At 36.1% G+C, this 26,587-nt stretch overlaps 1 protein-coding gene across 5 annotated transcripts in view; it reads right to left on the bottom strand.

The window, feature by feature from the left end:
• The window catches only part of Aldh1a1 (aldehyde dehydrogenase 1 family member A1), a 144,379-nt gene that overhangs the window by 38,110 nt on the left and 79,682 nt on the right, over nucleotides 1-26,587 (bottom strand). For 3 of the 5 annotated variants that reach the window (XM_078047491.1, XM_040285665.2, XM_040285666.2), the window contains one exon: nucleotides 10,958-11,037. The exons of the other annotated variants lie outside the window; for them this stretch is intronic. In XM_078047491.1, the coding sequence (XP_077903617.1) occupies nucleotides 10,958-11,037 (80 nt within the window). The remainder of the gene's footprint in view (nucleotides 1-10,957; nucleotides 11,038-26,587) is intronic. 5 annotated transcript variants of the gene reach the window in all.

Raw genomic sequence — 26,587 nt, 5'->3', positions numbered from 1 at the left:
AATACCATGACCGTCTTTGCATTCCACCTCTATTTATGCTGCTTCTCAGATTGCAGTTTCACTATTTTCTTCTTGTACTTGAAACTCTAGCTAAAGGCATCATCTCCTCGTGAAGATTTCACTAGTTGCTCCAATTGGATTTAATCTTTCTTCAAAATAGCATGCAAGTATTCTATAAAATTAGTTATCAGGTTCTGCTTTGTGTTACAGTTAGATGTTCACATATCAGCCCATGAAATTTCAAACAAATCATAGTACCTGCCCTAGATTTTTAAATCAGCCTTTCAAAACTATCATCAGATTCACTCACACTTGATAATTCTGTCTCCCTCTGCCCTAAAGATTGAGTTACCTCCTCAGACTTTATATCTTTAAACTGAGAGAATGTAAGTGTCATTTCGAAGAGATACACTCAGAATTCTATCCTTCTATGGTCTAATTTCACTAAAAAAAAAAAAAAAAAAATCAAATGAAACAACATACAGATGTCATTCTGTTAGGCTTCTGGTGAGATTTTCCAGTTCCCATCTGGGTCCTCTTACCCTTAAGTCTGTGATAACTTGTAGTTTCAAGTTTTCAATAATACACCTTCAATACAATATATTTTTCTCCTTGTGGGTTTTTTTTTTTTTGGTAAAAGAATCATTACAATATGTATAGACCATCTTGCTTTATTATTAGAGTTGTGCGTCTAAACTGTATATAACCCCCCACTTACACCCCACCCAGATAAAAGTCAGTGAATGATTTATAAATGAACATTAACATTACATAATAATGAAACTTCATCTGGCAGCCTTTAGGAACTGAAGAGATCAGTTCTCGATAATTTCAAGTTACCAGCTATTGCTCTGCATCATTCAATTTTAGCAGAGAACATCATGTGAACTTGTGCTTACATTTACAGAATCTGAGATGGTCACTTTTTTCAGAGACATTTTTGTCAAATAATGAGCAAATACTGGAGACATCACCTAGGAAGTACTGTGTGAAAATGCAGATGAGTTGGCCATGGGCCTTCTGTATTCTCTAAGAGGAGATTGCTGGTTAGATTAACTACTAAGGTCACCACGTGAGGACTAAAGATATAGAATCAAATGGCCAAAGCAGTAATTCACAGAAGAGAAGGTTGTGGGCTGGAAGAACGTGTTGAAGGAAGGGGAAGGGATTGGTGGAAAGGTGAAAATGAGCAAAGGGATGAGCAAATCTTGGCATGGCTGCAACACAGTGAAGAGATCAATCCCAAACTGAGAGTGTCAGTGCAAAGAAAGCCATAAGTAAGATCTGACAACGATAACCAGTTCATTTGTGGTGGATCTCGATCCCCAGGATGAAAAGATTGAACTCCCTTCTGCATCAAATAGATATTTTAGAATATTGATTTTATAAAATTTTAGAAATATTGATTTTTTTTTAAAGCATCCCAATTGAACTTGGAGTAACCAGAGTCCAGGTGATTGACCCAGAGATTGTGCCAAGAATGATGTTATAAAGTATTAGAGTAGGTAGTAGTATCTACTGCAATAGGTCATCTAAAGTCTAAAAGTTAAAAATTGTGTATCTTCTTCTACACACAGACCTTTCAGCATTAAGACAAAGTTCAGTGTAGGTTATACTATCATCAAGAGCCCCGAGGGGCAGGTGTTGCCCCATGCTCTTCTCCTTAGCTATGAAGAACTTACTGTAGGAACTACCTTAATTATCTTTTTACTATTTTAATTTAATTAGCTTTACATTTGGCATTTGCCTGCTAGTTAACTGTGTGACCCAATAGAGCTCAATGATCACCCTTCCTGCAGTTACATTAAATGGTCATATGGATGTTTGGCCAATGAATGTTTATTATAATAGTTGAGAAACTTTATTTTAGTCCAGTTGCAATGATCTGTCATTGGAGACAACCTCATTTTCCATGTGTTATTGGCCGTAAGCAATTTTAGGGAAAAAGGTATGTTGTTATAAAAGTAAAATATTCTTGTGTACTATTTAAGCATCATATTCACTATATTCTATTTATGAATTTTGGACTCAGGATACTTTTGAATATCCATGTACAGTAGACATCAACCTAAAGTTCACAGTATCGGTTGGAAATTATAGATGTTTATGCATACTCATGGAAACCAAGTGCTTTTATATGAGGAAATAATCAGTAAGTATGTTGAGGCAACTTAAAAATTGATTTCTACTCTACATTTTAGATATGTCAAATTTAAATAGATATATATCATATTATCTTTGATAAATAAGTAGCTGTTTCCTGAATGCAGTTTAGTGTCTAAGTCATAATTTGGGGATGATGTTGCCTTTCTAGAGGACAAGTTACTATTATCATTTTTATTGTTATTATTATTAATGTACTTGGTATAAAACTACAATTTTAAATAAATAAGTGATTTCCACAAAATATTTTTGAGTTAGATCCAATTGAATTTTAATGGGCAAAATAAAGACCCACTAGCCTTATCGGCCCATACAAGATTTTGGAGCCTGTTAGTTTAAGTGGAGAAGCCTTGACTCCTTCCAACATGGCCCCTAAATCACATTACCTTTGCAGGACAGTAACTGGGCCACCAACATTAGGGTCTTTTAAGGAAAGCCAAGACTTTCTTGGTGGCCTATCATATTTTTAATGCACAAAGGATTTCTTTTAAGATAGCCCAAGGGAATGGTAAGAGTTTCTTTTTATGTCACCTGCGTGAGTTTGCAACCCTGAAAGCCTGATGTGAGCTGCAAAGGTATAAAGGTTCTCCTGCCTTAGGAACCTAACAAAGTACCAAACCCCACTGAGAATAAGGTATGAAAGATAGGGATGATGAACAACAAGACAGAGATAAAAAAGTAAGTTGGGGAGGGGGCGGGGTGTGAAACATTTAAAAGAATCAAAGCAAGATCTCTGGCAACTCCTTTCAACCCTGAGGCAGCAAAGCAAAATGTTGAAACTCAAAGTTGAAAAATATAAAAGGAAATTAAGGAGGAAATAACAGATGGGAAGAAAATATTTAGCGGCAGTCAAAGGTATAAAAACAAAATGAGAAAATGAACAAAACTGAAATAGGAGAAATAAAAGTTTTCTTCTGTTTTTATTTTATATTATAGCCTGACTTCTGTAATCTGAATACATACATTTTTTTTCTGATTGTTTAAAAAAGCCATTCAGTATTTTCAATTTTGTCAGGGGAAAAAGAAAAGATACTGCAGCATTCAGTTTGAGCCATACTGTCAGTCTGCCCTAAAAATAATAAAAGTACTTACCGGCAAGTTCTGTGTATCATATATATCCTGTAGAAGCACTAGAAAGTTCTGTGCATACTTCATATTTAACAGTTTCAACACTCAATAATACCAGTGCTTGTACAGAACCCTCGCACTTCTAAATAAAATACCAAATACAGAGCACAATTCAGTTGTTTCTTATTTGTATTCTTTGACTTCTAAAAAAGTCGGGGAGATCAGTGGAAAGAGCCTGATAATGACTTAGGACAGAGGAAGTCTCAGTCAAAGCAAAGTTTTGAGAGCGGTGGTATCTGAGCAAATTTTCAGGGAGCAAATTCCTTTAACAATTGCAACATTATAATAAAACAGGTAGAGATATTGAGATACCAGAAAACCAAATATCAGCAATACTTTACATCCCTTCCAAGCCAGGCTGCTAAGTTTGTGGGAACTTTTGATATACATCCATGCACACACAGACACTCAAAACATAATAGCCATGAAATCCAGATTTGTGCAAATACAGTAGTACCCATTGTCTGTAGGGAAATGGGTACTACTATATTTGCACAAACCTGGCAAGATCTTCTGTGAATATTTGAAGTCACTGGTAGTATCAAATTCTATATATGCCATATTTATTCCTATACACACATATCTATGATAAAGTTCAGTTTATAAATTAAGCCAAGTAAGAGATTAAGAACAATAAAATGGAATAATTATAACAATATACAGCAATAGTTTTGTGAATATGGTATCTTACTCTGAAAATACCTTTTTTTTTTTCTTCCATAACAGGGATTGAACCTAGGGGCATTTAACCACTCAGCCACATCTTTGGCCCTTTTTTAATATTTTATTTAGAGATAGGGACTTGCTAAGTGCTTAGGGCCCCACTAAATTGCTGATGTTGGCTTCGAACTCGCCATCCTCTTACCTCAGCCTCCTCAGCCACTGGGATTATAGGTGTGTGCCACCATGCCTAGCTGAAAATATGTTATTATACATTTCACTTATTTACTGAAAGTGAACACTTTATGACTTTTCTTTTGAATATACAAATTGCTAGCATCACTATATATGCACTTTGGGACCATTGTTAAGTGAAAATAGGGTTACCTGAGCAGAAGCATTATGAGATGACATAGTGGATTTCATAATTTAGAAGGCTCCTAAGGAACTAACGAGGGGGTAGTGTACACAGTGTGGATATCCAGGACAAATGAATAATTCACTTCCCAGGTGGGACACAGTAGGATGTTTCAAGATTTTTTTTTTTACTTTGAAGAGTATACAATTGAAAATTTATGAATTGTATATTTTTGGTATTTCCTATTTAATATTTTCTGACCAAGGTTGACCACAGGTAATCAAAACTACACAAAGTAAAAAGAGGGACCACTATGTTTTCTTTCCTGATTTGCTACATTTTAGTTAGATATTTAATTATGAAACAATCATTGCTCAAGTTCTATTGAACATGGTTGTATGTTGCCTCTTATATCTCGTCAACCTGTACCATATCCCCTGACCACAATTATGATAGTGATGGTCATGAAAACCCAAATCCCCTCCTCCACCATCTGACACCAGATCAGTGCTGTGTAGCAAACACACCTCCATGCTATCTGTCTGCATTCACATGAGGGGTTGTTCCTTCTGATGTTGTTGTTTTTGTTTTGACCTGTATTACAGATGACCTGTGACATTTCATTTCTGAGGTACTATCTCAACATTAGCTTGCTCTTCAAATGAATTAGTTCTCATAACATTTCTGAGTGTTCTCACCCAACTCTCTTATTCTAGCTGGTACGTAGTGAAAAATTCCGTAGGTGAAATCCATCTTTAAAAAGTTATGTGATTTATGATGCTTCCTAATTTTCTTTAGACAGGCTGATTACTCTAATATTCAGGGGGTGATTATTTAAAACAGTATGGGAGAATAAATATTATGTCAACATAAAAGGAGTCATGAACACTGCATTCTGAAATGGGGATAATGCCCTGTCTTCGGATATGTGCTATTTACTTTAGGATTTCTATTGATTAGGTTTTCTTGAATGAGATTGGAGTACTACTGTATTTACTGGTTAATTAATATGTGGAAAAGCATCAAATCTGAATTGACAGGACTCAGAATGCAGTACCTTCTTATATTTGCACCTTAGGATCTAGGTGACCTTGAGCAAATCTGTCATGCCATATGAGCTGTAAAATGGAACCCTGATAACATCTTTGCTAACTCCTTCCATGGGTTAATACTGAGCCTAAATTAAGATAAATAGATGGAATCAGTTTTGAATAGGGACAGTAATGTAATTATAAATTTCACCAACATTGGGGACTGAGCAATTAAGACTTTTAGGAATCCTCTTGGGAAGGAGAGGTCAAGAAAAGATCAAATGGTAAATATTGGCACTTTTCACAAACCACTTAGTTCTCACAGCCACTTTCCAAGGGACCCATTTTTATTCCCAGTTCACAGACTGGGAAACTGAAGCTCAAGGAGATTAGAAGTTTGGCCAAGGTCACATTATTTACTAAGTATGAAAGCTCGAAATTGAAGCCAGGCTGACCTTGTTAAACCAGTACACCTTACAACTATTTGGCTATTCATTCAACTACTTCCAAGCCTTAAGCAAACAAAATATTGCTTCAGTAAGAAGCATATGTATGTATATGTATGTATATGTATGTATTATATATATATAATCTCAAATCAGCCAGGAGTGTTAGAAATACACACCTGTATTTCCAGAGCTTTCTAGTTCATATCCAGTAATTTAGCAAGGTCCTAAGCAACTTAGTGAAACTTTAAGCAACTTAGTGAGGTCCTGTCTCAAAATCAATAATAAAAAGGACTGGGGAAGGAAAAAAAAAGAAAGAAAGAAAATGCCGGGCACAGTGGAGCATGCCTGTAATTCCAGCAACTTGGGAGATTGAGGCAGGAAGTTCACGAGTTCAAACCCAGCCTTAGCAACTTAGAGAGGCCCTATGCAACTCTGCAAGACCATCTCTAATAAGAATAGATTTTTAAAGAAAGGGCTGAGGATGTGGCTCAGTGGTCAAGCTCCCCTGCATTCAATCCCTGATATCAAAAAATAAAAAAAGTTTCTCAAGTGAAAGTAGTGCTACTACTGCACAATCAGCATTGTGTTGAACATAAGCCTAGTCTAGTCCTATTTTAAGTGCCCCTTAGAGGTTTCTCTACAGAAACACCATCAGTCAATCTGAACCCAGTCTACATCTCAGTCTAATCTCACACCTTCTTTTCCTTACTTTATTCCAGCCCTATTAGACCTCAGACAGTTCTTTCAACATAAAAAGGTTTTGTCTGTAGTGTCTTTGCACTGCTATGGCTGCTAAATCTTGGTTCTTTCCCACTCTTCAAGGCCACCCGAATCTCTGCATCCCTCAGAATTACCTCAAATGTCCCTTCCTTAAATAGATTCTTCCAAACAACCTCCTGAAAAGTAAGCTCTTGCTCCTCATCCCCTCTCAGCTTCCAGCATTCTTCCTTTTAGGACTTATCATAATTTGTGATGAAAATATTTAATTTGCATGTTTTCTGCTCCATACATGCTCTAGGAATATAATCTCCATGAGACAAGAATCATACTAGCCTTTTTATATTATGAGACCCAACACAGAGCAATCTCACAATAACCTTATTCAATGAAGGAAATGGAAAAAATGGGAAAACGGATAGAAAAAAAGGAAAGATCAGGGAAGGGTGGGTATTTAGACGTATCTGTGACCTGAATTTGTCTGTTGTGAACATTTAATAAAGAGATAGTGTGGGGAAAAACATAATCACTTCTAGTTGTGCCTGCACACAGTCTTCACAGATTAGTGACTCTCTCCAATCAAAAATATTTTTAATACAGAAAGTTTAAACCAACCAGAGATCTAGAAAAATAATTGCCTTCTCTAACCAAAATGTAATCCATAGGTGCTGAAGAAATGGAGTTCACACAGAGATCATGCTCCTGTGTCAAAGTCCTCTGCCTCACAGCCTCTCTCAACCCAACCCCCACCTTTTCATTCAAAGCAGAAAATATCTTTCCTTTTAATTGTCCCTATAGTTCTCTTAATTTTTTAATTTGGTGGCAAATGTCCTCTTGCTGGCCTGGGAACAGCTGAGCAGCAGCTGGAGAGTCTCAATGTCATGTATCCTCCAGTAATCAGGAATGGGCAATGGAAGGTCAGAATAAAAATGGACAAAACATTGCAATTCCACCTCCCCAAATAGTGGTGTTGGCCTCAGACAAGTCACTAGTAAGGCCTCAGTCTGCCAGTCTTCTCAGCTTTGTCACTCACCAGCTGTATAGCTTTAGGAAAGTTACTTAGCCGCTCTGTTCTTTAGTTCCCTCAGGTTTAGAAGGGACATAGTAGCCTCTTCATAGGGTTGTTAGTGATGGAGCCAATGAAATTATTGCGTAGAACTAAAACAGTCAGTGGCAGAGTAAACCCAAGGTATTTTTGCCATGATTTTTTCTGTGTGCATGTATGTGTATAAAATGTCATGAACTAATGAAAGAAAATTTCACACATGAACAAACTATTGTTCAATGAGCTCAATTTAATAATCAAGTTAAACATATTGGAGTTTGAATCCTATCTGAGAAAGCTTGTCTTCTTGAATTTCCCATTTGTCTTTTTTTTTTTTTTAAGTTAAAAACAGTATTGTGAAAGGAGAATGGAAAACCGAGTTACCAAATCCCGAAAGAGAAAAGTCTTGATCCCTGAAATCCAGGATAAGCTTAGGAACTTCGCTCCATTGCAATCTTTGTCAGGTGGGACATGACTGTGCAAGACAAAGTGACAGGAAAACGAGGGAAGAAAATGAGCCCAGAAGAGCACCTGTGGGAAGCCATCCAGGAAAGGTCAGGTGAGAGAGAAATCTCTGGAAAAACTGGGAGGAATTCGGAAAAATAAATGTAACTAGGACACTTAGTCTTAAACACTTCCCATGTGCCAGGGAATTCATTTGATACTGTCACCCACCAGTAGGAAAGAGGTACCTGGATAATCCCCATTTTATTTGTAAGGAAATGAGGCTGAGAGAGGTATGTTGTTTGCCCAATGATCATATAACTTTCAAAGAAGCTCTTTATGTAAAGCCTCCATTCAAGGGATGGGTTGGCAGACGCAGGATTCACTTACAATTGGAAGAGGGAATAATAAGGGCAGGGATGAGATCCAAGTTCATGTGGATTTATGATGTTATTGAGGTTTTTAAATTTCCAAAAGCTCTTGAATCATCTTTGAAAATATTTCTTCAACTCTAATCTCTGTTCCATCTACCCCAACAAAGAAATAATCTGACTGTACTAAAAAATAAGTCACTAAAAGATATGCATCAATGGGTTCTTTTGTTTGGATGAAAAGCAGCCTTAAGCTTAAGCATATGTAGCTCTTCTACTGAAGCTATACATGTACAGGTACAGAGATCTATAAGCATATGGATATATAAATTTTGTTGTTGTTGTTATTCATCCCTTCTGGTCCCTTCTCTCTCCTTTGCCCCAATAACCTATATACTTCTAGCAATAATAAAGAAAGACATTAAAATTGTAGAAAAAAATAATACAGACATTTAGGGGCTGTTTGGAGAAGCTCATTCCACAGACACCTTATAAAACCCTTGCTTTCTTGGTTTGTAACGGAGAAAATTATTCCCTAACCATCATTCACCCAACTCCTCTTGCAAGTGCAAATCCAATACAATTCTTCAGTGGGACACAGTAAAAAGAAAACGCAAAAGCATTTGAAAAAGCTCACCCATTTAGATTTAATTACATACATAACTGGTGTCCTTCCAAGTGTGAAAACGTTGTAACCCATAAGTCAAATAATAAAATGCCCTCTGAGCAGACTAGATTCATATAGAAGATGCATGAGAAATTCAGATTCACCGAATTGCTTCATATATTTGCACCCAGAGTAGCACTAAACATGGAGCAAATGCCTGTTCTTTGAATCTTGTCTTCTTTTTTGAACACATAGGTCAGTCATTTTCCCTCGAAGGGTGTTCTTGGGCAATGACTTTGAAGGGAAGAGATTTAAATCTTAAAAATATCTTTCTGTGTTTAAAGGATCACTAGTTCTGTGCTTGTGTATTAGATTTTTAAGGAATAACTTATTTGTCTAGTACTGTTACTTACATGCCTAATTGATAACTGCAAAATGAAGCTTAATTCAGTAGAAAGCTTATTTCATGTTAAAGCTAAATACACACAGGAAGATTTGCAAAGTCAAATTCAATAAAGGGTGAGGGAGCATCCACACTACTAACATATCTTCTGGGGTTTACTTTCATAGAAAAATATATCTTTCTAACAATTGCAGTGATATAATCTAATCTGCCGATAATTTTGATCTTCACAGCATGTATTTTTAAAAGCACCTAGTTTGAATTGAAATGTCTGTGAATGACAAACGTGGAAGAAGAAAGTCAAGAGTCTTGTGATCTTCTGGACCTACCTTGGCCAAAGGTAAATTGTCAGAGATTATGGACTCACCAAATTTTTCGTGTTCCCATTTGCAATAAAATTAAATGGAAAAGTATGTTCCCTCTAATAAACCCTTGTGAAATAATGCTTTCATGTACTTCATAGCTGCAAGTCAACCCTGTTAAAGGCACAGTCTCATTTCTGCTGACATTTTCCTAAGGAAAAGAGCCAATCATCTGAGCAGCTTCCTCATTTGCTGTGCTTATGAAAATGAAAATGCAACAGACCTCAGGACAGCAAAACCATCCACAGTCACGAGTAAAGAGTCAATATGTAATAGTGGGGCTCCATCAAGTTTAAGGCTTTTGGTTTTTTGCTGGTTAATTCACAAAGCAAAATGACTATCCTCTGAGTTGCAATAGTTCATTTCATACCTGACTTTCTGCATCAGACCAGAAAGCTAACTGTAAGTGATTTTGGTTAGACTGCTTTGTTTGTTTGTTTCTTTGTTTGGAGGCCTAGGATCTGACAGGGAAGCTGGCTTGTAACCGTGAAATAGGCAAAGTTCAGAGTTACTCTCAGAACAACTTCAGCAGGATCCATTTCCTAGTTCTCTGTGGCTGTGGATTTTGAAGTCTGGGTCTGGCTCCTGCTCTTGTTTCTCTAAATATTTATCAGTTAACAATGACACATCTGCTCCAATAACAACAAACTTGGTTGGAGAAATAAATAAGCATGCTTTCTTTCCCCAAATATGCAAAATAATACAATTCCATTTGAAGGTTTTTGAAACAGCTTTCAGCCAAGTATCAGAATTAAGTTCTCTGATTTAACACTCATTTTATTAAACATATAGAAAAGTTATATTATTAAAGCATTCTGTGTTTCTCCTTTAAAAATATATTTTCCACTTGTTTGACTCCTTCTAGTAAATTCATTTAGTGAATATTTGCCTTCTTTATTACACATGCCAGCTGTTCTAAAGTTAATAGAACTGCTTACTAAAGTCCACTGAATTATGGTGCAAGAACCTTTCATACAACAGAGAATTCCTTTCACTTGGAAAGATTTTAAGAAATGAAATTTTGGAAAGTTGTCCGATCTGATTTAGAATCCACCATTTGATCAGGGCACTAAACCCAGACCTGCATTTGGCAAGCCTTTTATTCTTGTATTTGCAAAAGGCTCTTGAACATAAGTTTACTTAAATTGACCTTTTATGCTTTAAATACATGTACTTTTTACAGACCCGAGGCAAAGCAGCACATACAAGTCGTACTAACCTTAGTATATTGAATCTTCAAATTGGTGAGTGGGACAGGTAACTCTGGCACTGCTGAGGACAACATTTCTGGTTCGGCTCCTGGAACACAGGTGACAGGCTCAGCAATTTGGTTCTGATAGAGCACTTGGCTTTATTTGTTCCTTTTTATCTGCACGGGGCTAAGGTTTATTTGCATATTGGGATACGATTGGATGAACAGACTGGGAGCAAAAAAGAAAGGACACTACTTATTTGTAACACCTAGGGCAGGAAGCCTTCGACTTTAGACTTAAATCCTTAAGAAACCAGCAGTCCAGCACCAAAGTTGCATCTGGAGACAGTGCACTATTTGCAGATGAATTAATTTACAAAGCCGAAACCTGTGATAAGGGTTTGCGGAGCAGCTGCTCTGGCCACTAAAGCCAGTTATTATTTTTTTTGGCTTTTGGTGCTTTTTATGCTACTATGTAACTTTCCGTTCTCTGACAGACTGGGAATCGGAGAATTTGAGAATTCTCAAATTGAAAAAATGTCTCTAAAAGGGCACTTGTTCTCAGGAGAAGCTGGGAAAAAGAGGACCCTAGCCAGGTACCTTCAGGACAAGGCTGTCAGCACCCCATCTCCCAGAAATCAGGGTGCTGTTGGGGAAAGAAAACCCTCTGTCTAGACCCTACCCTAACCTGACTTTTAAAAGAAAAATCAATCAGATATATTTTCAGTGCCTCATAGGAGGGTAAGTAGATCTCAGAATTTCTGTGATTTCAGAAAAGTCAGCAGGACCTTTAGGGAATTCAGAGGACACTGTCATACACAATCACCACAATTAGCAATATAGCGGTACCATCTGTAAAACTTCATGTAAAACTCAAGTGACCTAACTGAGTTGACAATTCAGGTCTGTAGTCCCAGCCACTCAGGAGGCTGAGTCAGAAGGACCACAAGTCCAAGGGCAGCTTGAACAACTTACAAAGACCTGCCTCAACATTTTTTAAAAAATGAGGATGAGAGGTGGTGCTGTGGATGTAGCTTAGTGGTACAGCACCCCTCATTCAATCCCCAGTACCACAAAAATAAATGAATGAATAAATAAATAAATAATGAAACTAAGGTAACCTCTGGTTTTAGGTGTTTATATCAACCAATCATTGCTACATGCAATTGATAAAGAAAGAATTTCAACAGTACTCCCAAATAGTTTAAGTTCTTAGTGTTTCAAGCTGGGAACTTTCAAAAAGTACAATTTTTAACTGCAGGACTCCCATTTTAAGTACAATGCTTTATTGTACTGAAGCTTCAGAAAAAAAGTTAAAATAAGAACAAGATAAAATTCTTTGGATGCTCTGATTATTAAGAATTTATAATAACCATTTCTTTCTAGTGAAATTGTCTACTCGCCTGAATATGAGATTTAGATAAGGAAATTAAGTTATTAAATAGTTTTTCCAAACCTGGAGCCTTAGTTTCTCTCCATCCTCATTTGGTATCCTCACTTTACAGACAGAGGGAGGATAATTACCTTGATTATGGTCACAGATATAATAAGTACAGGACAAAATTTCGTTTCAAGCCAGTGTGACTCCAAAACTAGAGCTCTTATTTCTACCGTATTTCACCGAATAATCGTCACCACCATATTAACCTATGTTCACGAGTATTCCAGGCATCAGAATCTTGTACAAAAGACAGTTTAGTAATAAATAGTTTTTTAAAGTAACACCAGCATAAGTTTTTAAAAAGCTTCACACAATGGTCATCATCTACTTTTTTGGCAAAGAAATTTTTAAAAATTAGCATAAAGTGTGAAAATCTTGCAGTGAAATATGGTATCTCTTCTCCCTCCCCTCTTCTCTGTAAGAGGGCTCCCAGAGAGGTTCCAGAATGAGCTGGTTTGGTTCTCCAGGTGAATGTCACCCTCTTAGACACCTAGTCTTTATTCATCTAAGGCAAACTTATGTAAAGAAGTATTTTCAGCTCTTTGGGCCATTTTCTATTGTAACTTACTTGGCTCAAAAGACACTATAGATAATAGGTCATAAGTGTAGGTGTTTTTAATAAATTTTATTTGTAAAAACAAGAGATGGAACAATTTGGGAAATTAGCAGGTCCCTAGATTCTAAGGCAATACCATTCTGAAGTCATTGTCTACCTTGCCCATCTTGCTTAAAGACCACATAGAAATTTCTGTGTTCTTTTCAACTTTTCTCTCAATTCTCCTCCCACCTGTTTTTTTTTAAGTTGAATTGTTTTGTCTTTCATAAATGTGTTTTGAATTAAATGCACAATTACACAACAGCTGTTACATAATATGCAGAGTGGTACTCCGCCAAGCCCAAACAGCTGTGTTTTGCCACTTTCTTCTGCTCCCAGTTCACAGTTGTTTGTGGATTCAAACACTGGTTTATTTGATGTCCAGGCAGTGAAAGCACAGAGCTTCATGACACACTTGGCGTGTCATCTCATTCTTTGGATGAGCACATCCTTGATTGTACTTGGTTGGGTAGTTACATAAGAAAGGTCTAAGTCAGAAGTTACTGAAGGGAGGTAGAAGCCCTAGCTTTGGAGACAGGTTACTATACCTGCCGACTTAATTTCAACACATATTTACTAAGCATCATTTATTCATCAGACATTCTTCAACTTTAAACTCACTTGAAGAGCAGATCTTTCCCGCACACAAACTACAATGTCTGAGATCTGTATTTCTGTCTTATGGAGTACCAGAGCTTATTTTGTAGAAGAGTATATTCCTGGGAATGTTTATATGGGTGAAAGATTTTTTCTTCTCTTTCCTTTCCTTATAGAGGGAAAAATGGCTTTGGTGAGAACAAAGTGGCCACAGAGGCACATTTTAAGGCTGGACCCAGGGCTTTGTATTTTATTGTGTGCTAGGTAGAGAGGGGTTGGTACTTCAACTTGGCATTCTCGACAAAGAATATTAATCTTTTCTTTCATAGGGACAAGCTAATTCTTTCTTTCTCTCCCTCTCTCTCTCTCTCTCTCTCTCTCTCTCTCTCTCTCTCTCACACACACACACACACACACACACACACACACACACACACACACAGATAAATAAGTAATATAGGGTAATAGTTCATTCATTTTTTTGCATGTGACTTTTTCCAACTCTTTGTGAATGCTGTTATTATACCAAAAACAAAAACAAAAAAGACCATGACTTCCCAATGAAACCACTGAAACCACTCTCTCATTTACAGGAAGCCTCCTTTCAGACCTCAGACACTGACAAGATGGAAGGATTCTAATCTCCTACCCACTTGAGTAACCAAAATTTTTGAAAATGCAAATATGTTGAGAAACCTTAAGTGGATGGTAAAACAAAAATACCTTCTGCAATGGACTGCATGTTTGCATTTCCTCAAGATGCATAGGCTGAAATCTACATTGACGGTATTAGGAAGTGGGGCCTTTGGGATGTAATTAAGTCATGAGGTAAAGCCCTCATGAATGGAATTAGCAACCTTTTAGAAGAGGCCCTAGAAAAGTCTCCTGCCAATTTTTGCCATGTGAAGACACAAGAAATGCAACCCAAAGGAGGCCCTCACAGAACCTGACCCTGCTGGTGCTCTGATGTTGGGCTTCTAGCCCCCAGAACTGTGAGAAATAAATTTCTGCTGTTTCTAAGCCATCTAGTCTCTGGATATTTTTGTTATAGCAGCCTGAAAGGACTAAGACAGCTTCTTTGCATTTTTGAATTTCAAAATCCTAGACTGAAGCTGACTTTCTCTTGCTCAGCCATGTGCCCCATTCCTGGGCTCCTTACCTTAAGCATGGGTGGATGGGTCAGCCTTTGGTTAATTTGACAATAGATCTATCCCTATATTATTTGATGACTATAATTTTATCAAATATCACATTGTTCTTAGTCCTATTTAGGTTTTAATACTGACACTTGGGTTTTAATATTTTTGAAAAAATAGACCTTGTTTGTGGTGAGAAAATCTGCTTGACTGGCAAGTTGGTGTTAAAAAAAAGGAATTTGAGTAAGTGAACAGATGGGTTGGTGGGCTCCTGTTCATCTTCCCTTCTTCTCTACTTAGCAAAATTTTCTCACCTCTGATTTCTTCTGCTCCTCAGATATCCTATCATTGTTTTTCTCTTCATCCCATGTTACTGAGGGTAGATGCCTTTTACCTTATATAATCAGGACACTCACAGATTAGTAAAGTCTCTAAAAGAAACAGCAGATTAAATCTTCCATACAAGGATTGTTTCAGTTTAAGTAGGTTTTGCTAAACCTTATAAACCAAGGCTATCTCTTGAAACAGGGTGTGCTCAGAATTTGAGATAATCTTGCATAAATAGCAATTAGTGTTTTTTTCTACAGTTTTCTCTTTGTTTCCTTAAAGCAGAAGGAGAGATTAAAGACACTAAAAACATGAATGTGGCGATTTGAATGTAGACTATTTTAAGATGTTAGTAATTTTTTCATTTTTTTACAGTTGTCTTGTGCACAGATTATGCAACATATTTATCAATTTGACCATTGAATGTTTGCATTCAGTGGTTTTCATAAAAAGCTCCCCTTTACCCCAATAAATCAATAAATAACACTAATTTAATTATGTAATTCAAATAGTAGTTCAAATGAATAGCCAGCTTCTAGAGCAAAGAGATTTAACTATTGTTCCCTACAGGGAGCATTCACAGATATGAGTGGCAATTATAATGATTTTTGCTTTTTATTTATTTTTTGTTTATTTAAAATTTGCTTCTTGAATCAAATAGGCTGTCTATAGAAAATTGCAAGATCATTAAGTGCAAAACTCAATAGTTATATATATGTATATTAAAAACACTTTAATATATTAACATATATTTTAGTGTGTGTACGTGTATGTGTGTATAGACTCACACACATTAACACACTAGGCAAGTGTTGTACCACTGATCTATATCTCCATCCTTGTATTATTTTGTTAATTACAAACAGTTTACAAACTCATATGTTGTGTATATGGATGCCAAGAGATTGTGTTTCTCACTTTGTATCTGACCAAAGTCTGCAACTTGACTTTGACCCCAATCTTATCCTTTGGAAAGCTAAATGTATTACTGAATGAGGCCATTTTGCCTACCACACAGTATGCCAATCACTGATACAGAAAAGTTTTGCAAGAGAAAAAAGTTTATTTGCAGGGCAGCCAGGTGTGGAGGGGTAGACCCAAGCCTCAAATTCATCTCACCAAGAACAGAATTTGGGGCTATTTATGGAAAAAAAGGGGCAGGTGATTTAAGGTATGGGTATAGGTAATGGAAGATGAAGTAATCAGTACATGTGTAACCAAACTTTGAGTTTTTATAAGATGCATGTTGAGGAAGTGGCATCATTAGCATCATCTGGAATGGAGTTTTTCTCTTCCTGACTTCAAAAGGTCATCTGTCACACACTTGTACAGGTCCAAGAAAGTCAGTGGTTTCAACAAAAGTTGCTTTCAAGTCCCTCAAAAGAAATTTAGGCAACTCTTATATCATGACTTACATACCAGAGATGTCATCTATAGCAAAGCTAGCAGTGTGACCTCCAAAATTATTATTATTTTTTTAAAGAGAGAGTGAGAGAGGGAGGGAGGGAGAGAGAGAGAGAGAGAATTTTTTTAATATTTATTTTTTAGTTCTTGATGGACACAACACTTTTGTTTGTATGTGGTGCTGAGGATCGAACCCAGGCCGCACGCATGCCAGGCAAATGTGCTACCGCTTGAGCCACATCCCCATCCCCTCCAAAATTATTGATTTTTAAAGTCAGCTAAAATCAGGGGACTACAAGCAAGTGCAGTTGGATAAGAAATGGTGTAATTACCCTGATTAAGTTTTATAGAACTGTTCAATGCTGAATAAAGGCCCCAAAGACATCTCTGGAAAATAAATTTTATATGAAAAAGGAAAGTGTGCAGATGTGATTTAAGTAAAAATCTTGATATGATTTTCATGGACATTCAAGGTGGCTGTGTATGCAATTATATGTGTTTTAATAACAGGGAGGCAAAGGGCATTTGTCTACAGAAACAGAAGGCAATATGAGCAACAAGATGCTATGTGGCTGTCTTTGAGGCTGGCGGAGGGGCTAGGAACCAAGGAATGCAAAGAATCACACTTTATAAACTGGAAAAGACAAGAAAATGGATTCTCCCCTACATATAGCCTCTGGAGGTAGCAGGTCTTTCCCTCCTCTGATATCAGCCAATGAAGCTAATTTCCATCTCTGGTCTCCAAAATTATAAGAGAATATTGCTTGTTTAAACTTCCACATTTATAGCAATTGTTATAGCAACCGTGGAAAACTAAAATGCTATTCAATGAAAATTTAAGTTCAGAGATGCCAAATGAACATTCTGTCATTGACCATGTTCCTATTATTCTACATAGTCAGGCTCATTGTTAACATCTAAATATTATGTTCAAATAAAGGTAAATTTCCTATCTGTACGTTGGATTGCAGAACTCCTCAGGTACTTTACATCTTGAAAATCTTTCAGTTTCAGTAGCAGTGTAAATGAATATTTATTTTATATGTATTTGTTGCAAAAATAAAATACAATAATGATATTTGTGGAATATCATTATTCAATTATTAAACAATTTGGACAGTCTCAAAATTTTGTCTTCCATTCGCTTGCTTGATTTTTTTCACACATTTTAAAGTTTTGCTTGCATACCTGTATCTATGATCAAGGTATACAATTCTTTCCCAGGCTTGTTGGGTCCCTAAACTAAATATTATACCTCCTCAGATAGCTGGGTTTGCAAACTTGAGAGTGCATATTTGTTTTGTTGAAGTATTAGAAGCATTTATAAAACCTGAATAGTGGTTTTTGCCTGTTTGTCCATTTGAATCATCTAGGGAATTAAAAAATAAAACAAAACAGATTCTGATTTAGTAAGGCGCGGTGTGAGGCAGGTGTGGGCATGCATCTAAACCTTCTCAAGAAATCCCAGTATGTAGTCAGCTGTTGCAAACACTAAAGTGGGGTTGAGTTCCATTTCCTGGTGGTGCAACCAACTGAGGTTCTCAACGTTGGAGCAACATCCACCTCACCTGGAAACCTTTTAGAAATGCAGTCTCAGGCTCCATTCAGACCTATTGAATCAGAAACTCCAGGGTGACATCCAGCCACCTGCAAGCCCTCTGGGTGATTCATGTGATATTTGTCTGTTACAAATTTTTGCTCCACCTTGATTGACAAACCCAAATTTCTCATAATGGTGTCCTTATTTTATTCAGTGAATTTCTATTTTATGTCACCACTCTTTTAGAAATGTCTTTGCCTATTTTTTACTCTTTGTTTCCTACCCTTCCTTCTGGGTTTAATTTCTTTTATTTGAAAATCTGTTAGAAGTTTACATTCTGATTATATTTGTCAGGACCCCTTTATTTTGTTAGATTTTCAGAGAACTTTTGGCTTTGTTGGTCCTCTCTACTGTGATTTGTTCATTTCTTTCTTTTCTTTAATGTCTGTTTTAATTTTCTTTATTCCATTTTATATATGTATATATATTAGTTGTAGATGCACACAATATCTTTATTTCTATTTATTTATTTTTATGTGGTGCTGAGGATCAAAACCAGGGCCTCACACTTGCAAGGCAAGCGCTTTACCACTGAGCTACAACCCCAACCCCTTTATTCTACTTTTTTAGCTTAGTTTGCTTTTCCTTCTCCAACTTTTATAGCCTTAGATATATAGGTTTTCAGCCTTCCATCATTTCGTTTGACACTCTGGGCATGTCTTTAGCAGCACCTATAAATTGGGATATAATATATGAATTTTCATTCAATTCAAAATGCTTTCTAAATTTGATTGATATTTCTTCCTTGATTAATTAGTTATTTGGGTGTGCATTTCTGAATTTCTCTATTGGTTAGCAATTTAAGAAAAATATATGTAGCTTATAGCAGTATTCCTGTTTTGTATATATTTTGTATGAACATGACATATATAATTTGTTTCTTCTTTTTCCCAATAATTTTTTTACTTTTATATTTAGTCTAAGTGATATAGTTGATTTTTGTCTTGTCCTTTTTCAGCTTTATTGAGGAATAATTGACAAACAAAATTGCATATATTTTGATATACATATGCCTTGTGAAATTACTACAATTTAAGTAATTAACATATCCACCATCTCACATTGTTAGGCTTTTTAATTCCTTGTTCTTTTAGCTTAAGAATTATATGTTGTCCTTACTGTATTTCAGTGAATTAGTTTAGAACTTACATGCATCTTTTCACTTATCAAAATCTAAATATAACACTTTTACTCTTTTCCTCAGCTAATCTATTAAAATTTTCCTTAGCACACATTAAAATTCATTTAAATCCTTTCCAATGTATGTCTCATTGTTGATGGTTATTTACTTAAATGTTTGAGCTTATATTGATATTACTGGGTATTGTGTTTTCCATTTCAGCTCCATTTCACTTGTCTTTTGTGTTGATAATATTTAAAAATCAACTTTCTTAGCAAATTTTAAGTATAGATGCAATATTATTAACTGCAGTCACCATGCTGTACATTAGCTTTCCAGAACTTATTCATGCTGCCTAAGTGAATCTCCATACTCTCTACTCAAATATCACCACTTCTCCAAATACCCAGCCTCTAGCAACCAACATTCTCTCCCTGATTTAGGAGTTGAATGTGTTTTTAGATTCCACATAAGAATGAGATCATATGCTATTTGTCCTTCTTTGTCTGGCTATTGAACTTTGCCTAATGTCTTTCAGATTCATCAGTGTAGTCACAGATGACAGGATTACCTTCTCCTAAAAGACTGATTAATATTCCAAGGTATATCTACCCCATTTCCATATCTTGGTTATTATGAATAGTCTGCAGTGGATGTGGGAGTGCAGGTGTCTCCCTCTGCATATGCATGCTCCAAGGTAGAACTGCTGTACAGGTGGACATCTTTGTCTTATTTCTGATCATAGGATAAAGGCTTCAACCTTTCACTATTTTGTAACATTGGTCATAGATTTTTTTCTTGGATCCCATTTAACAGGTAAAGCCTTTGAAATCCAGAGATAGATAATGAAGTTTACCAAATGATTCTGCTTTGAGTATTGAGGTAATCCTACAGAGAATTATATTAATTGATTTTCAAAAGTTAAGACAACTTTCCATTTTTGGAATAAATTACACTTAGTCATAAAGTTGTATCCTTTTTAGAGACTTTGAATTTGATTGTTTGTTAATAATTTTTGCATCTTGTTTAAGAAGGATAATAGTCTGTAGTTTCTTTTCCTGTGATATCTTTGTCCAAATTTTTAAAAAATAAGAATAATTCTGGATTCACATAATGATTTTGAAGTATCCTTCTTTTCAGGATTCTGGAGGAATTTGTTTAGAATTGGTTCTTACAGTCTTGATAGAGTTTGTATCTGAAATGTCTTTTAAAGGCTTAGCCCCTGGTTTGGCAAATTGGGAGGTGGTAGAAACTTTGAGAAGTAAAACCTAGTGGAAAGTTCTAGGTCCTTGGGGGACATGCCCTTAAAGAGGATGGAGGGACTTTGTCCTCTTTCTCTTTCTGTCTCTCTTTCACCTCCCGCCACCATTAAGTGAGCAGCATCCTCTTATCATGACTTCCACCATGATGTACTGTACCACCACAGCAATGGACCCACCTGTCCACGAACATGAAAGTTATAAAACTGTGAGCTCCAGTTTTTCAATTTATTTTTCTATTATAACTGAAGACTAAACAGGCTGGAAGGCAAATCTAGTCTTCTTTATTTCATCTTGGCTGGAAGCAGAAATCTGTTTTTTACTTTGATTTAAATGTTTCTTTCTAATCACTTATCCATACACATTACCTAAAAATTCAAGCATATTTAAACAGATATTTCAAGCACAAGACATTATAATGATTGTGCTTTGTACATCATTCAATAATATTTCTTTAGATATATTGGCCTCTTTTTCCTTTGTATTGTTTGTTTTTCATTCTTGCATCTCCAAATTGATACTCAGAATAATTCTACCTATACTTGAGAATACCCTATAGTGATTTATTTCTTTATTTATTTTAGTGAAAATTTGTTGGTGATAAATTATGTCAGATGTTTTGGTCTAAAGATGTATTTATTTTGCCTTCACTCTTAATTCTTCATTAAGAATTTTTAATTAATATAATACACTATGACATGCTATTAAGATAGTAATTCCTGGAATGAGGACTTGCAGATTGACAGTTATTTTAGCACTTTGATGGCTCCATCTCAGTGCCATCTCCCTTAATTGGCTTCTGTTGTGCCATCAATTGTCAATCTAATGGTTGTTCCTTTCCCTGATACTTTGCTTCCTTGTTGCTCTTGCTAAGTGTTTTCTCTCTTTGTCTTTTTTTTTTAAATTCAGCTTTACTGAGTTGTCTTTATTGTTAGAATTTTTTTAAAATTTATTTATCCTGCTTCAAGTTCACAGAACTTTTTAAACCTAAGCCATTATGTCTTTCAAGTTCTGGTAATGGCAGAACAAATAATCTGGACTGAAGCCTCCACTGGAGGATAACTGGAAGGCTCCCAGACAGAACTTCCTACTGGGAATCCAGTTTTGTCTTATTAGATTATTTTATTAACTCATTCAGTGATTCAACTGAATGAGTTAATAAAATAATTAATAAAATTAATAAAATTCTCTAATTTTTTATCTTTATCTCTCTGTGCTTCCTTATGGAATTTTTCTTCTACCTCAGCCAATTTATCAATTTTCCCTTCAATTGTGTCCACTTCCTATCCAGTGAAATCTTCACACAGACCATTTTAGTTCAAGAAGCATCTTCTTGTTATTCATTTTTGGTCCCACTGTCTCTCCTCTTTCACTTTTGTCAAACACTCACCCTTTAAAGTTTGTCGGATAATTTGAACCATTTCTCTTTATATTGTTTGTGGTTTCTTCAGGATTCTGTTCATGTTTTCTTTTCCTCTGGCTTTGCTAGATATCATGTGTTAGGGACTTAATATAAACAGATACCTACAAAAAAATGTGATCATCTTCCAAAGAGTATGTGCATTTGCTGCTGCAAAGCTCCTACCATCTTCAGCTCTTCCAAAACAATCATCCCAGGATCTTGGGATTAAAGCAAGAGGCTCTCCTCAGGACTACCCTGCACTTCTCTGCAAGATCTGGGGCAAGTACAGCATGGTTGTTAATACTGCAACTTGGCATCTAAGATGCTCATTATGCCTTCCACAATCCTAAAATGCCCATGGTAAAGGCAGACCATAAACTGGGATCTCTTTTCAGGGCTCCTACTTGCTTCATAGAACTTCACTATCTTGTTAACAAGTTTTATGTTTTTAAGAGGTTTGTCTATATAAATAGTTGTGCCCGGTTATTCCAGTTATCTTTCAGTGGAGGCTGCAGTCCAGATTATTTGTTCTGTCATTACCAGAACTTGAGACACTCTCCTTTTTTGTTCTGAAATTATCTCGATTAAAAATTTAGGTAAAATGATGATTCTATGCTATCATTTTTTTCCCCTCAGTCATTTATAAATATTCTCTGCTCTGCCTTTTTCATGGTATTCTAATTTTTACTATGTATGTCTACATGTTTTATTTTTATTCATTTTGGGAATAACTGTGATATTTAGATCTGGGTTTCATGATCTTCATTGTTTTTTCAGAATTCTTAGCTCTTATTTACGTTAGACTTATATTGGGCCTTGTCACTTGAGCCTCTGTGTTCTTGAATCTATTTCAAAATTCCCATATCTTCATCTCCCTTTGCTGCATCACAAATAAGTTTCTTAAATCTATACTCTTGTTTACTTATATTTGATTCAGTCATTTTTAATTCACTGCTTAGATCATCCATTGTAATTTTAATTTCAATGACTTTCCTACAGCTTATTTGATCTTTCAAAGCAAATTATCATGTACTATTTGTCTTTGTCTTGTGTTTATTTAAATAAAACAAATAGTCTCAAATCACTGCATAACTAAGGGATTCAAGAAAATTATTAGTTATATTATATCTTTGCACATAATGAGTAAAGAAGAAAGTCTAAAGCTCTCCTCTGGACTAACTAATGAAATCTCAAATTAACTTATCAGTTTGAATAACATTACTTGGCAAAACACATAAAATTTCATTTGGAGGATGATACATTTTACAAAACACAGCAACCAGCTCCAAAGTCAGAAAGTCTTAAAAGGCTCATTTGTTTAAATAACACGTCCAAGAATGTGTTGGGGAATAGAACAGGATTACAGACTTTATACAAATCTCCATATGGGAGAGGGAATCATATTGAGATTGTTGTAAATGTTCTCAATTTACCACTTTATCATCACTAAATTTAAGATGTGTAAGTATATCTGTTACTCAGTTACTTTGGAGGAAGAAGGAAATTTTATTCTTGTCTTTCTGCTGTCCCTTTCATCAGTATTTGGGGGGATGGCAGTTGTGTAAGGGCTGGACCACTAACAATGAGTGTGAGCCTGTGTTTATGAAATCTCAAGGAAGGAAGAATTTTCTTCCACCCACAAACCGAGGCTAAGGAGCTATGACTACATTCCATCTCCATCCGGTCATTCACAAAACTTATTTTCCTACTGCATTCCTTTTTGAGTGCAAGTCCTTAAAAGATATGGCATCTCAGTTCCTACGTCTCTTCACTCAACCCAGACACTCTTCTGAGCTGCCTCTTCAACCCTCTGTTTCTTAAGAATGAAAATTCTCAAGGGCAGGACCAATTTGTTTATCTCCCCATTTTCAGTTTCTTCTTTGTTCTTTTGACTTCTGGAATATTTCCTTTCTTAGTGGGCCAAGTATGCATTTGATAGCTACTTATGATATTTTTACCTTGCATTTTCAGTTGTATGTCAGAAGGAGAATTCTCATGGTATCTCCCTGCTATACCGAGCAAAATGGAACTTATTTTATCGATCAGAAAAGAAAGAGTACATTCATTTTTAAGAAAAACTCCATTAGTTCACAAAACTGCTAGTTTTATGGTTTCATGTTCATTTTTGATTTGTGCATATTTTTGTAAATTTTTTCTTATGAGTAGCAATCAGCATCTGAAGATGTTTTTACATATGGATTTTTTCACAGTTATTACTTACATGCATAGATGTATATGTATTAAAACATCCTTCCTGATTTGGGTCTGTTCCCTTTAGCTCTTTCTTTTTATAGACACCCTTGGTCGATTTAATGTTGAAAGTTACAAAAACATTTCAGCTTTGTTATTGCTCCAATATGCAGGGGTTTTTGTTTGTTTGTTTGTTTGTTTTGCAAGGGAGAGCCTGGGGATACGGGGCATTGAACTCAGGGGCACTCGACCACTGAGCCACATCTCTAGCCCTTTTTTGTAATTCACTAGGGACAGGGTCCCACTGAGTTGCTTAGCACCATGCTAAATTGCCGAGGTTGGTTTTGAACTTGCAATCTTCCTTCCTCCACCTCCCAAACCACTGGGATTACAGGTGTGCCCCACTGCACCTGGCTCCAATATTCAGTTTTATACTTGCATTTAGATAGAGTTCCAGTTTGAGCCTAAATTCAAGCTGAAATCCACTAGTATTCAGACATTTTTGGACTTGCTTGGAGATAGTTATACATTGCCTATCAAAAGTGCATTTTTAAGCAAAGCATGAAGATCCTCTATGAAATAACACCTTCTAAGCAAAGAGAGCAGCAGTCAGGTAAATGGTGATACCATGGTTGTCAGGGATGAGAGCTGAATCTAATCACAACTGGCCAATTGCTATTGAGATTGGCTTCTGATCCTCCAATGCCCCCTCCCAATCATGATCTCTGATTATAATGTAGGGATCGAGCAAGCAGAAATTCATTAATGAAAAACTTCTCAATTAATGAAAAGTCACCTTTTTACCTACACAGAGAAATTTGAAGAATACTTGATTTATCCCTGTTCCCCATATTCTAGAAATACATAGGAGAAGAGATAGACACAGTCTCCCCACAGCGGCTTAGGGATATTAATGGACTCATAAAATACATTCTCACTGGCTCTCTGAAGATGCCTATAGATCACTCATGGCAGCTCAGATGTAGGGACACAGCAATGCCCAGGAGATCAGATAACCAGGGACATAAGATAGCAGCCAGGCAGCAGAGGGATGCTGGCAGCTTAATGACCACCAAGAGAGAGCATGCCTTTATCTGCAGTGACCATTTTATTAAGTTCTAAATGGCATTGGGGAGGTGCTGCCTGATGATTTTATAGACAGCAACAGCCTTGATAGGAACTCTCACTAAAAGGAACGGAGGGAGAAAAAAGAAGCAGACGAGACACACCATGAATTGGTAGTTGCCAGGGACTGGGGAGGAAGGAATGCAAAAGGACCATTTTATGAGTAAAGAGTTTTATTTTGAAGTGATGGAAATGATCTGGAGCTCGATAAATGTGCTAAATGTCACTGAACTATTCACTTTAAAATAGCTGATTTTGTAATTTTAATCACAATTTTATAATTTTATGCCATGCAAACTTCACCTATGCGAATACATTCTTTTAAAAATGTAATGGGTTAGCAGAGAGCAGCTCATTTGTGACCATGTGTGACAACCCAAGCCTACCCCTAATAATGACAATTTTTTGGTGGGGGTGCAGACCTTGCAACACCACAGATATTAAAGTCTGAGAAACATAGTTCTTATTATTTCAAACTGACCCAGGAATGGATACCCTGGGGAAGTATGAATTTCACAAAATTTACAATATTTTGCTCCTGTGTCTTATTGTTTCAGTTGCAATTCTTAGATGTTGTGACAACATAAATAATGATTAGCATGTTTGGATGGCGCTTCAGAAATATTCTAAAAGGGCATCATTGCTGTGTTTTTTTTTTTTAATGGTTGTTTGCAATCATTTTAGGAAGGGCAAAAGATGATTTCCCTACCATTGTCCCTCCTTCAAAGACTAAAACAAAACTAGGCATTAATCCAGAATCATTAGTAAGCAGTCCTGATTGGTTTTGGAAAGCACAACATCCTGGGAGTCAGGAACACAATTTCTCTCTGAAGTCAGACTACTATGGCATTAGAGCATGAAACTGCAATTTAGCATGTAGAGTTTAAAACATTTCAAAAACAAATGGTGTGTGAATGAAGGAAATAGTTTCTTTCAGGAGATGGTATCATGGTTTATCCTGGACCCACATTTCAAAGGCTCTCTTTAAACCATTTGGAGATGCTTCTATTAGGATGTCACTTTCTTAGTGAAAAAAGCAATGGCACATTTCTTGCCCTTATATTCCCTGTAATGAAGACCAGCTTCTTTTGCAAACACATGGATCATAAACTCTGTAAACACACGGAATCTTCCAAACCGTCTCTTCCAAACTGCTTCTCTCAGAAAATGGACTTCAACAGTTTAAAGTCCTGGAAGCACTCTGGATAATCCACATAACATTAACTAGTTGATTTTCCATGATATATTTTTTCAAATATGAAATTACTTCAGCAATTCAATCCCTCCAGATAGCAAAATTCTAAGAAGCACTAAGCTAATGCCAAATATACTTTTTAATCATTATTTTAAGAAGCACTATGCACATAGATTCCACTCTGCCCCATATAATTGTGAATTATTCATTTCTCCATTTGACTGGAGTACACAGCTTCAAGAAATTGAAATCAACATTATGTATCT

Source organism: Ictidomys tridecemlineatus, chromosome 4 (genome assembly GCF_052094955.1).
Source record: "Ictidomys tridecemlineatus isolate mIctTri1 chromosome 4, mIctTri1.hap1, whole genome shotgun sequence".
In the NCBI taxonomy this organism is placed as follows: Eukaryota; Metazoa; Chordata; class Mammalia; order Rodentia; family Sciuridae; genus Ictidomys; species Ictidomys tridecemlineatus.
The sequence above is the reverse complement of the archived record's forward strand: the minus strand, read 5'-3'. Positions and strand labels throughout refer to the sequence as shown.